General features: G+C 37.3%; 1 protein-coding gene across 1 annotated transcript in view; it reads right to left on the reverse strand.

Annotated features, from left to right (window-relative positions):
* Positions 1 to 14,463, reverse strand: part of YES1 (YES proto-oncogene 1, Src family tyrosine kinase) — a 49,727-nt gene that overhangs the window by 12,152 nt on the left and 23,112 nt on the right. Inside the window, exon 2 of the mRNA XM_066182753.1 lies at positions 3,660 to 3,932. Coding sequence (XP_066038850.1) covers positions 3,660 to 3,924 — 265 coding nt within the window. The 5' untranslated portion in view covers positions 3,925 to 3,932. The remainder of the gene's footprint in view (positions 1 to 3,659; positions 3,933 to 14,463) is intronic.

A 14,463-nucleotide genomic window follows, 5' to 3' on the forward strand; every position in this document is an offset into this window, starting at 1 on the left:
GATCCATTCTGAACTTTCTGAGGTTACACATCAAGACCTACCCAAGGAACTGAACCAGAAATAAAAGTATTCTCTTGAGGACAAAGACATTGCTCTGCTTCAGCACTCATGATTTTTTTGATTCCACCAAGTCTCCCCACCTGTGAAGCAGGCCCTTGCTGAGGATGATCCATCAGTGCATTACTCCAGAGAACAAGGACCAAGACAGGTCACATGAGGAACAGCTGCAACCCACCAATCCTAAGGAATCCGCTTTCCCATCCCACTTCCTGTATAGAGCACGCTGTTGAATATGTCCCTCAAATAGGACAGATGTGAGAGAGGTGAATGGTAGGAAGGCTTCTATGCTTACCAGCAGAAAACCTTTTTCTATATGTCAAAGAACTACTTTATAGTAGGCTGTCTGAGATGTACAAGCTACTAGCAAAAATAAAGAACCATGTACCATAACTATGAGAAAGTTAAAATAGAAAATTGCAAATAGACAATTCAGAAAGACTTTTTAAGTCCTAGAAATGCTTGTCTAATGAGCATTTAAGAAGCCTAATGACGGTCCAAGCAGTAACATTTTAAAATGTATAACACTACATCTCTAATACGCACATATACATACCAGGATTTATATGAAAGTACACCAAGAGGAACATGTTGCATCTAATTTTAAATCTTACAATTAGCATGACAGCGATCAGAAAGGAAGAATACATAATGCAGTGGGGACAGTCGATATGAAATATTCTTTTGCAATGTACACTTTCTGACGTAAGAGAGCTCCTAATCACCTAAATATTTTAATTTGATTTGGAGTCTTCTTGTGGTTCCAGTCTCTCAGCATGCCTCAGCTGGAAATGAATTTACAGTTCCGCTAGGAAAAACAGAACAAAACCCCCACAGGAGGTTAGAGTAATTGAGGGTATTTTTTTTTTAAGTGTGATTTATGTACTGAAAATGAATCAAAATATTCCTTACAAGTTAGCAGCTCTTAAGTTAAAAATCAAAACAGCTCGACCAATTTTTCTCTTTACTACTACATTATTTTGATTACACAAAATGATATGTGGAGCAAGAAAATAGTGAGGATACGACCATGTTCACACAAACAGAAAGCAAGTGTTTTGGAAATAAACCATCCCCAGAGTTCTTCAGCAGATGAAAACAATCAATACTCTCAAGTCACAGTATCACTAAAGTTTTTAACTGCATATAAAGAAACTCAGAAAACTTCAGCTACCATAAGACCTCTTTTTATTCTCAGTCACAAGTGTAATTTTTTCATAGCAAAGAATAATAAAATACTTGAAGAGAACAGCATCAGCACAAACTGATTTAAACAAAGACACTGTCAAATGATATTTCATGTCTCTTGCAGCTGTTTTCTTTGTGAACCACTGCGAGGTGATCTAGTTTAGCTGCTCAAGCTATCTGTAGCCACAAGACTTCCCTTAAAGATTTTCCTTTTATTAGGTCAGTATTCCATCCTCTAATCTATGACTGGTTTTGGAGAGAAGACTTTACCTTCTTGTTCAGCATGGGGATTACAGAGCACTAGCACAGTTTAATGGAAGGCAAGAACAGCAGTCCATTTTTTCTGTTTTGATTTTCAGCAATATTCTATGAATTCAAAGTATCTGAAGACATACAGTGTGTAATACAGGAGCAGCGTGACTAACTCAGATTTCTTCTCCTTTTCTGCTGTTGAGGAATAAAAGATGGCTCAACTCTTTTCAGCCTCACTACAGGCCATGATGACAACCATATCATCCTCTTGTCACACATCACTGATCAACTGGATAAGTACTACTGACACTTACATCCTGTTTGACAAGCCCATCTATTCTCCTCTCTTGTGAAGCAAAGGGTAACAGAATGTGATCCAGTGTTTTATTGGTCACAAATACAAAAAGCTTACAGCAGATGAAGGCTGTCATCTCACTCACTCACAAAAACACCCAATTTTGATTGATCTGAAAAGCAGTACTGAATATACCAAGTAACTGCCAGTGCAATTTTATTTATGTAAGTATGTATTTATTTAAATGTGTGGGTTTTTTTGTGGAGGGGCTAGTTTTACAGAATGAGGAGAATTTTATATGCAGTATCATTTTAAATAGCAAAACAATGAGAGCATTCACACAAATCAGCTTGCCTGCTGATAACTGATTTCACACTAATGAGATATCAGACTCTGTTTTCATGAGAAATCTCTCTTGTTGACTCTGGTTCAAGACATAATATACTTAACAACCAGCAGGAACAGGCAAGAGAACATCCCTTCTGGTCTCTGCAGCAAAGGATTTGTGGTACCCAGTGCGGGGCTACATCCCTGAAGTCTGGTTATGCCCAGGAGTGCCTGCATGCACTGCTGAAGATTCCTACATGACCAAGGAACCAGATCTAGTAAGAAGAAATATGCCAAGGTTCTTGGGGAGGATGAAATACAATAAACTTTCCTTAGCAGAGCTAATGAAAATAAATAAATGCTGCCCTTACTTAATTTCTTCATATGTTCACCCAAAATGGGGATTCTGAGCTGACTCATAAATGATAAAGGCTAGATGTTAATTTTAATTATTTGGTTTTTAATGTATTCCCAAGAAAATGACTATGACGTGATCATTACCTGACAATTCATATTTGGTTTTCTAAATTGCTTATTGCCAAGGTCAGAATAGGTTTCCATGGATCTCAAATTTCTTGTGTTTAAAAGACTTTAAATGCCACTGGAACAATGTAAACACTTAGGCACTGTAATTGTGCCAACATTAGAGATTTGTGGGAAAACTAGAAATAGACTGATAAGAAATTATTTACTCTGTTTTGTGAAGTGTCTGTACAGAGCTTCTAGAATAAATTAGTCTGTCTTTTTAGTGTCTCTCAAAAGAAAAAGAATAAATCACTTCCTCTCAAAAATAGCCATCAAAACTCTGAAATTAGTTACATGGACAAAATCAGCATTTTTGTAAGTTTTAAGATTTTGATATAAAGGTGGGTTTAAAACATCAAACATGCATGTTGCTTAAAAATGCTGTATCTTCTATACCTCAGCCAACATCTGTGTGTTGCAAATTCAATTTTTACACTTTCCATTTTGGTTTTAATATGACCACCAACAATGGGAATTCTTCTCTTTCATTTCACACATTTTGTTCCCATAGTAAAGTACATAGAATATAATGCAAATCCTGTTCAGCTTTATAAATTGATTCAATGTCATATTGATATAACTTGAAAGTAATCAGACTTGAAACCAGTTTAAAATATCAATTTCATGAATCTGAAATGTTTTTCATTTTGTACATCTCTCCAAGTTTAAAGCCATTATCCTATATGCACCCTTTCAACAGCTTCAAACTTCTAATCTAATTTTATCAACTATTCCCATTATTGCCTTCAGTAAGTCTTAAATTTCTCTGTGCTGTGATCCTAATTGTCTCCAGAAAAATAAAAGCCTAAACACCCAACCATCATGCCCCAGTCACTAGTGAATATAGGCTGAATTATTATTTGAGCAGTAAAAATACTGAAAACCAGGAATCTCTAAAAGGCAATTTATTTGAAATTTGCAATTAATTTCTCTGTGGCAAGGTGTCATAGTATTTTTTCACTGTCAAGCAGCTATAATAATAAATAACAATACCATCATTTTATATAACACTCACCTGTTAAAGTACCAGGATATGTACTTGGCACAGCTGAAAATGAAGATGATGCTCCTCCAAAGGGTGTCATTCCTGAAGGCCCTCCAAAAGGAGTCATGGAATGACTATTAAAATTAACTGCTGATCCCTTTATTGACGGTGACTGTGTTGCTTGGCTGGAATCTGATCCATAATGACTGACATGGGAAATAACAGGTTCTGGAGCATTTTCAGTTCTGTATTTCATGGCTGGGCCTTTACCTTCTTTGCTTTTAATGCACCCCATGATTCCTTCTGTGAGAATGAGAGGTTAAAAAAAAAAAAAATTCACCTTCATGTTGTGTTTTTTGATGGATAACACAGAATATTCCCAAAAAGTTAACCCAAATGCTAATTTATTACTGTCAAACCCCATGCAGTGAGTAAACTCTGATGATAAAGTGTTCTGGAATAAAATCTAAACTATCACAAGACCAGGGAAACCCTAATTATTTTCCCTTACAACTTAACATAGTAACAGCACATTTGGATTATTCTTCATCCTGGTTATTCGATGGACTGTAAATGGTAACAAAGGAAAAAAGGGGGAATCAGGCAACAGATGAAGAAAAGACACTGCAGTCTTTTATAGCAGGGTGGAGGGGGAAACAGATGTGACAAATCCAGACTCAATTATAGGAAGCAAATCCAAAGCAATTAAACAAAGAAAACAACTGGGGCATTCCTGCTTTCTTTATTAAGCATCAGTGCAATGAAATCTAGCCCAAGTGGTGTCATCTTTAAAGATAAAGGAAAGTTTTCATCCATTGCCAGCCTCCCAAATACATCTCACAAACAAACCTCAGATATTCACAGCCACAGGACAGGGTTAAGCTTTAGAGTAACTAAAACGGCAAAAAAACCCAAGAGTAATTACAATATCCTAAGGGATTTAGAAGCTGAACCGTGCCCAGACAGGTGACAATTTATATCCCTGATAGCCCAGGACTGCCACCAGCTCCCACTACAGGCAGACAGTGCCAGAGCTGTTTACCGTGGGGGCACCTATTACCTGCTGCTGAAGGGAATCAGAGAGGAGACCTGTCGCCAGCAATTAACACCGACTGAGCCTTAAGAAGTCACCACCTGCCATTTATCAGGTGGTGACAACTGGTAGCAGGCTTTTCCTGGCTTACCCCAGCTGGGAAACAAATCAGGAAGAAAACAGCAGTGTCTATTAGATGCAGCACTAGTCTGGCATTAAAATTCCTGCATTATTCTCAGGAGGGGATTTAAAAATCTACTCTAACTTCAAAAGTAGAACTTCTACAGACACAGGAAATCAACTGCTCCACATTCTCTAATGAATCAATTAAAAAAATAAACAGCAGGAGTCTGAAAGCATGAAAACCACATATTTTGAAAAGCACAACAACAATTTCATGGACTCTAACTAACAATTAGGGAAACACATTATTTCCCAATGTGTGTCTAATTCTTTTTTTTCCTTCTCAATTCCTTCTTACCTTGTTAACTATTAGACACAGAAATACTGAACAAAGTCAATTTTACTAAACAAATACTGCCTTAATATAGTCACACTGAGAGAAAATAATACCCTCTGTATAACTAATTGTTACAATAATAAAGATACTGTAATTTCCTCAAGGACCATGAATCAGAGTTCCTGGAAAGAACAAGGTCCACAGACAGTGAAAGACCCTATAAAATTTAATGCTCAAAAAGATTAAGTATATTCACCCCGTCATTTCAACCCCTAGTACTGCAATGTAATACAATTACTGATGCAGAAACAAGCAGCAACGAAGTCAAATAACTGTCCTTTTACAAATCACATTTAAGGTTTTCCACAGAATAATGAATCATCACAAAACACACCTTTTCAATTATTTTTACTTCTCATACTACTATTGCCAACTTTTTAACCATGAACAAATGTTAACAGAGCAAGGCTCAAATATGTGCATAGGAATGCAATGTGCCTAAATACTTTACAAAAACCACCTTACTATCTACAGTAGAAAAGCCAGTTATTAATCCACAATAGAAGTCAAACATCCAGAATCACATACTTTTAATTTCTCTACCACTGCAAATAGACACGGTAATCCAAAATACTTTCTTTCTTTCTGTGGCTGCCTATTGTGAATTCTTGTCTTCCTCTGAGGCCTATTTGACTATTTTTAAAAAACCTGAATCAATGTTTTCTGCTACCATTGAGTAAAAATCCAATCACCTTTACAAAAATCAGTAGCACTGATTCCTTGCCTTTGGCTAGAAGTTGAGCACACAATTCAAAGGTCCAGCACACTGCTAATGTTAATCAAGTAGATTAAAAGAGAAGTACAGAGACATCTGTCCAAATGTCCATCACAAATATTTTTTCTTCATTCTGGCATTTGCCTAACTTGTAGCAGGCTGATAAGATGAAGATTTTTAAAAAAATTAAATAAATGAAAGTAATTAAAAAACAGACAGTAAACAATTTACCAAGTCCGGTAAAACTGCTGGATTCTGCCCAAGGAATTGCTGATTTGATCAAATGGCTGGTAACTACTATCACCCGTAAGTGCTCACCCGCTAAGGTTGTGTTAGCAGCAAGAACTTACTATTGGTATGCTTGAGTGTCACAAAGAAAAGCCCTTATTGAAGATCTGAATTCATTCTAGAAAAACAGAATCAGCCTCTCCCTTGCTTCTCCCCTCCCCAGCCACTTCACTGTTAAGGTAATCTTCTTTCAGGGGTTAAAGAGATTAGCAGCAGAGATTCAATCAGCACTTCAAAGAGAAAGACATTCAGAAATAAACAGACAAAAATGTAAACTACTTTTGTAACTGCATATGCATAAAACAAAATTGAGCAAGCAGACCTCTTAGCTTTCAAAAGCAAAAGCTACAGGTGTGAACTGCAGTAAAATACTGTATATGCATTTGTGAGGAGGAATTAGAGGCATGAGGGGAGGGAAGATGACATAAACCAAGAGCAAGTAGTAAAAGAACCCTGACTGGCCATCCTGTGGGGGGAAACCCCCAACAACTTAGTACTGTTTAGTCTTGTAATAAATTACTGGATAAAGAACAAAAAATCCCTAAGCAGCTGGTGTGCAAGATTGGATTTGATTATTCTAGTACTGCATTTGTTATCAAAAATGTATGTAACTGAAATAACTAACTATTTATATCAACCTTTGCCTGGCCAGCAAGAACATATTAAGGAATACATTTTTGTCATAAAAAGCCAACAGCTCTCTGACGCACCAAACTCTTTAGAAATAGATTCAGATGGGAAATTCCTGTTTGCATGGCAGAAGTACATCTTTTTAAAGAAATGCTGGCCCAAGGTATCTTATTCACAAGCCACAGACTTCCCACTGGTTAGATCATTATTTCACACCAGACTGGTATCTGAGGCAATCTACTTGAGTAACTTCAGCATCTTGTTCTTTCTTTGAAACAAACATTCACCTATTCATTCTGAGCACTGTGCCCACACGTTTTTGGTGGGAGAAGGGTTTCAGGCAGCTTGCTGGAGGTCTATCAGGAAACCATGTTCAGAAAGGCATGGACTACAAGCCCAGCTGTCTTGTTCTGCCTTCTAGAGGAAAACAAACCTATGTTAGAATGTTTTCAAGTAGAAACAAGTAGAAGCTAAAATAATCACTGCTAAGGACAGTTGAAGGTTAACAGAATGTCCACAGAAATCAACAGAAGAATGAGAGTACTCCAGGAAGTAGATATCAAATGAGATTTTAGTAGCGTCTCACTGGATTTGTGCTTTTTGGAGAAGTCATAAGAAGGGCAACAGTTAATTGTCATTCAATACTCTACAAATATCTCAGACAATGAAGAAGACCCTTAAACACTCTGACAAGATGAGAGCTCCAGTAAAGTCAATACTGCTGTCATATCTTCCCAACTCCTTTTTATAACAGAGTGCCAGATCACAGGGAAAGTTTTGTTCAACAACAATTGAAAAGTGGCCAGTAAAGTCTTTATGTTGTCTTTTTTCTGCTTTCCTTTAAGGATGAGCTACCAGACAAAGAAAAACAAGGGTTTTTTTCCTAAAGCCATTGTGTTTTAGCATACTGACAAATTCCCACAGGGTGTCTGCAGCCTTGTCTATCCAGCCCAGAAAGGTGGGTGTCACAGGGAAACCACTCATTTATCCAATGTGTCTCTGCCCCTTCCGGTTGGTAGTTACAGAACTTACTCCTTGGTTCCTTGGGACACAGGATTGTCAGGAGTGCTTCAAGGAAGGTCTCCTACTGGCATGAAGGAAGAGGTGATTTCAACTCGGGTGGATAAATTGTCTGTTCCAGCCACATGCCTTAGAGCAAAGCTGCCTGCAAATGCCTCTAAATGCTGTGTTCCCTTTCCCCCATACTCTACCCATCAGCCCTTTGAGGACTAGATGTTAGCATCTGCAACTTTGAAGACCAAGGGCTGGGAGAGCCTCATGTTTGTTTCACTTGCTGTAATGCATTTGATAACAAAACCCATTCCTTATTAAAAACAAAACACTAAAAACAAAACCAACAAAACAACCAAACAAAAACCACCCAAGAAAACTGGTTGCGTTTCCTTTTGGGGCCAACTGAATACTCCTCTGATCTTGCTCTTCTGTTACAATTACAGCATGCGCCAGTTGCCTTCTGGAGACTTCACCATGAGGTAAGGCCAGGAGTGACAGTCACATGTAACAGTTTGATAGATCAGAAAGGGAAAGATGCTCTAGGGACTTCCTCTCTTTTCACCCTCTCATATAAACCAAACCATACCATAACTAAGAAGTACAGCAAAGGAAAATCACTAACGGAAGCGCAGTTTGCAACATTTTGATTTAATTACTTCTGATTACTGAAATTGTTCATACAGCTAAAACAAAGCACAGAAGTGATTTTTCACTACAAAGAGTAAGTTAGAAGAACAAGCGAATCAAGTCTCTTTCCAGATGGATAAGGCAAGGCCGCAAATATTTTCCCACCTAAAACACACAAAAACCTTCCAACTAAGAAGTAACTCCCCATGCTACCTAACATAGAAAAACAATTTGACGTTCACAAATGGCTAATTAAAAGATGAAAAAACCACTGAAGATTTCCACTGCTACTGTAGCTTCACTTCTCAGTGTTAGCATAAAAAAATAAATTGTTTCTGTCAAGAAAAGACATGCCTTCACTTCTGTGAAACAAATGCCTTCCAAAAAGGTCTTCCAAAAAGGTCTTCTCAACTTTCAACTGAAGTAATGACTTAAAGTCATTTAAATTTCATGCGGTGATAAAGACAGGATATTCTGTGGGAAGTTTGCTAATGGATCCATTAGCTGGCAGCTGTCTATTTGCTCAAATAAGTGTAGAGCTGATTCCACATGTCACCGGAGACACAGAACCTATACTGGCTTTTTGTACACTGGGCAAACAGCATAGAGCATCTGCCAAACAGCTGTTTTCAGCTGGTGGTATTGAAAAATCATTTATTAGATGTGACATAGACTGAAAAAAATGAAAACCACTAGCAAAGAGGCTAACGAGTTTTTAGCCAATACTATAACATCCAGCTAATTCAGTCCATCTTTAACAGGTCACTGCTTTGGTATGAAAACAAGAGTGGGCTTTCTGGTCTACAAAACAACCTGCCTTGTTTATAAAGGACACTAAACGAAAAAATTTCCCTGTGCTCTTTGCAGAGTACATGCAATTTTTTAAAAATATGCGGTTTTTATCATGGGATATAATTTATCTTTTATGAACTGTCATAAATAGCAGGGTTTGCTTATTTTACCATGAACAACCCATGACATTTCAAAGAAAGATGTCCCACTGTATTCAGTTTTATAATTAGCAGTAACATTAGTGTAATGAGGCCTTAGAGAGTCTGCATCATTATGCATTTAAAACGCAACTGACATGACCTTGCAATTAAGGATCTAATAAGGAGCAAAACGTGAAACGTGAAAGGAAGAAGCATTAAAAAAATCCCCACTGAAGCAAGCATTTATGTTACTTGAACCTCAATGTTTACGACACAACTTTGTGCAGTTGTACACCAAAAAAATAACTATAAATCAGTACTATTAGACCTCAGCTTGCCCACACATTAAAATAGATATTTTAAACCATCCTCTTTAGTACTAAGGCAACCTGAACTTTTGAATCCTAATGATTCTACAGACCTAGTCCTTCTTTTATCATTACTATACAAACATATTAAACAAAAAATTTGGGGCTACTGTGGTAATGATTTTGATTTCACAGCAGCAGAACAGATCCCAGATTATTTTCTAATAAAGGTACAGCTAGCAAACTCATTGTAAAACCAAACAGGACTCTGTACAGAGAAAAACCAATGAGTATAAAAATGCTTTTTAGGTGAACATTTTGCATTTCAGAGTCAAAAGATATTGGAAATATTACGTATTTCTATTCTGGTGTGTGTTTTTTACAAGACTCAGAATTTTGAAATAGTTTTAAATTAATGATTGATACTGATCCTTCTACTGGAGGAACCAGCTAACAGGCTTACAAGATCACAACAACCGTGCTCTGAAGGAATACCTGAAAAACAAGGAAAAGCAGAAATTGCTAAAATCACAAGATCCTTCAATCGTTCATGTCCTTCCCTTATTTCCTGACTTTTTTTGGAATGGAAAAGTTCAATAGAAGTTTGTTTCCTCTGAGGTTTGAATGACTTAGACATGGGAGATTTGCCCAGACGTATCAGACTTTGAACATCGTACCTGTGCAGGAGCCTAATTTACAGTCCTGCAATTTGGATCGTCCCAGACAAAGGCTTCATTACTAAAGAAACACCTACTGTCCTTGCTGGAACTAACAGGCAGGAGATAGAACTGCCCCAGCAGCTGGCACAACCCTCATACCAGTGCACAACAGGCCCTAGCAATCCAACTGCAAGGTCCCACTGGATGATAGGTTGCAAAGTTAAAGGAAAAATTAACTATGGCAACGAAAAGTTCTAAAAACAGAAGTGGAATGAAGGGTATCAGTGAGGCAAAGTACAGAGAAATGTGAACATTCTCTCTTTTTCATTCTCCCTTTTATCTGGGCCAAACATGGAGGATTTTCCTCCCACTCACTCTGTACCTGGACAGCTAAATCTGTAGAGGTTATAGATTTGTGTACCTCTAAATTGCCTTTCACTTCAGAGATAGGCAAAGGCTCCAAGAGCATACTGGAGACAATGACCATATCATGGATGATATGTGGCTGGCTCTGCAAAACATACATGCTCATAAATTTGTGCATATTTATAGTCAAGAGTTTCACCTACACTATCTAGGGTAGTAGGCTTTCTTTGACCAGATGTTATATGCAAGAAAAGGTGGCTCTTCCAATCAGACTAGGAAGTGGCAAAGAATGATAGACTGGAGGTAGAAGTAAGCAAGCCTACTGTAATTTTGAACATGCTTCTAGTCAAAGAAGACCTAGTTTATTATTTTGTCTTCAGTAGCGGCCTTTGCCTCTAACCAGGAGTTCTACCTTCACCGTGCGTCTGGATTGTAACAAAAAATAAGGCTGTCTCTTTTTATAAAGAGCCATCAGCAGGAGATGCCTTGGAACATGAGACAAGCAGGATGGGTGAACACTGCTCTGACCTCCACCACCCTGTAGCTCAGAAATTTCACTCAAAGACTAAGGACTCAGCTACCCAAAGAAAACTCCAACAGGTATGTCCCAGCTTATGAATTCAAACTAATGTTTAAACATAATGTACTTATGTTGATGCAACATCTGCACAGGATTTGCATTCTAGTGTGTCTTCACTTGAATTGTTTCATGCTTACTGGTTTAAGTCAGAATAATCTTATCCAAGAAAACAGAAGTAGTTATTACTATAATGACATGGACTTAAACATGAGAAACATTCTGATCTAGACAAGGCTTAGGAAAACCCACAGGGGGTAAGTATCACAGCCAAGGCCAGGACTAAGATCTTGCAAGTCCAACTGTAGCAGCCTGACTTACAGTCTGGCACACCAGCCCAAGGCTTCCTCATCCAAACTGCTCAAGCGCCAGAAAAAGCACATTCCCACCATCAACCTCCTTGTCTTCCAGCTGCTCACAGGAGCAATCTCTACTTCAGCTGGAAGCTGCCTACCTTGTGTGCAAGACAATGGAAAGAACAAAAGAAAGAAGTTGCTGGGTAGGAAAAAAACCCAAGCAAACAAAAAAAGTACCTAACACCCCAAACCCACCTGCAGCAGGCACAGAGCCTAGCTGGGGGTACCTGACTGACATCCAGAGGGAGCTGTTTCTAACTTTCAAAGCAGAGCAGAGAAAATACAGCAAACTTACATAGTTAAAATTAACTTTTAAAACCCCTACCAACTGCCAAATAGAGCTCCTACATAAAGAAAGTTGGTTTTCAGGATGTATACTGGATTTTGAGTGAAGTCAACACATTTTTCACTTTCAGAAAGGGTGAAAGGCAGGTGATGCAAAATATGTAACATTGGTGGATTAATTTTCTTTATTCCAGCAGTCAAGATCACAAGGGAGAAATTAACTAAAATAACAGAATTGCAAAAGCAGTTTTATGTGATGAAATATATAATACATAAACATGAGACCATTTTTTAAATTTAGAAATACATTGTCTAGCCATACAATTTCAAGCCCTTACCACACAAAGACATTTTCTCTGACAACAGATGATACCACAGACAAAACAACCAATATATTGTCTAGACAATATTACTGCTGCGCTATTGTCTTGAACATTTAAGTATATAGTCAATAAATAAAGGCAGAAAAGGACAATTCTGCTTTTTTTTTAAATAGTGCAATGGCTATTTTTATTAACTTGCAAATTATAATAAGTATCTTAAAAGCTAAAAGTTTGGTATGATTTAGAAGTCTGGCCAAAAGATTCTTTCAGATTCTAAGGCAAGCCATACCTTGTCAAAGATATCCAGGATATTTTAGACAGGATGTAGGAATCAATTTATAAATGGAAATATTTTGTTTTCATTGAATTTTATTTGGAAAACAACTAACCTATGCCTGGTAACATAGACCACTTTCACACAGTCAGTTTCCAGACATTCTTTTTAAGTATATTAAAAATAAAAAAAAGCATCCAAAAAGCTTTTTATTTAAAAAGCCACTTTTAAATTTTGTTTACAAAAGTAAACTAACATTGCTTTCTTGGTCTCACAGCATGAAGCATGCAAAACACCTTCCCAAGGGACATCTGCCTCACAGAAAAAGCAACATAAAACTTACATGGTAGAAAAACAAATTGCACTTTTGTTCTGAAAAGATAATTTAAGAAGCAATTTCTTTCAATGTTCTACTATGAACTACATATGAAAAATGGACCACAACATTTGCAAGCTCCCAGAAACTCAGAGATATTGAACTTCTTATGAATCATTTTCATCTTGTCAGCTAGGCATACTTTAAGATGACAGAGGAATTCACTATCAGCAAGAATCCTCTTGCAACTTCATTAGTCAACTTAGAAATATAAAGGAAAGGAACAGTTGCAGCAACTTAAAGAGATAAATCAAGGAAAGACCCTGTAATGTTATATCTACCCAAATTATAGCACAGGGTCACTGGTAAGAAACCTTGTGGAACTGAAGACATTATTTATTTGCTGTGTGTTTGATACACTGTACTTTACTTTGCTATTCCTTCTTCCCAGACGTGAATTTCCCATCTATTCTTTGCCAAACATCACCCTAAGATGAAAGCAAATTCTCCTTTATTCTCAATGCTGTCTTATCCTAATACACTTGACATGATTACCATGTTAAGAAAAATCAGTAATTAAAGTGTTTAAGTCCAATTACTGACAAAGTGTTGCAGCTCCTTTATTCAAGGGCCATATACCCAGACCTCTTTCAACAATTAGCTCTTTGCTGAACAACAGGATTTCAAGAAGACAGCTGGAAAATATCAACCTTTGGACTAAAACAAAAAGTGAAAGTATGTATAAATAATTACAACCACACATATATATTGTTCTTCATTAATCAATAGCTTGCGTTTTTCCTTTGTACATAAAGAAAGTGAAAAGTACAATTAAACTGTAAAGAAATTCAAAATGAAACAAACAAACAAAAACGACGACACCTGCTAAATAACACCCTTATGAAAAGGAAAGAGTTGGATGATGTTTTAACTAAACAAGAATTATTACCCTAACAGCTATCATTAATGCTGTTCTATTGTTTCTCTACTGACAGATATAATAGTGTTCATAGGCAAGAAGACCAGGAGAAATTATCTTAATTAGCTTGTCAGGCATCTTGCACAATAGAGGCCATAGGGCTGCCCTAAATTAATATTTTCTTTTATGGTCTTGAATGTACACACACACTCAAACTCATTTGAAATGACTGTTATGGAAAGCTCACCCACAGTCTGGCCAAGTCCTACATTTTGAACGCAGTAACCACGTGTTCACATGTCATCTGAATAAGTACATGCCTCACATCCCATCTAAATTTAATGCCAACATCCAGAAAACACCTTTGCCTTGGAGCCCTACCACTACCCTGTTCCCGTTTCCTGTGTACGAAAAATCACAGCTTGGTTAAACTTTCCCATTGATAAGACTCGTGCAGTCCCACTAGACTCCAGTTTACCAAGTGGCTCTTCAGTCACTCAGTCACCTCATTTTCCCCAAGATCTCTCAGGTTTTTTTCAGAAACTCCCGTTAACAGTGATCACTAGGAAAAGACATAGCATTCAAGGTAGGGGATATTCTTTAATCCTTCTTTCATATAATGACAGATTGTTTTGGATTGGGAGAGACCTTCAAAGATTATTGAGCTCCAGTCCACATGACCCTGAGCAGGG

The sequence above is a fragment of the Chamaea fasciata genome, unplaced genomic scaffold, assembly GCF_029207755.1.
Source record: "Chamaea fasciata isolate MVZ Bird 193981 ecotype frontalis unplaced genomic scaffold, bChaFas1.0.hap1 SCAF_1, whole genome shotgun sequence".
NCBI lineage: Eukaryota > Metazoa > Chordata > Aves > Passeriformes > Sylviidae > Chamaea > Chamaea fasciata.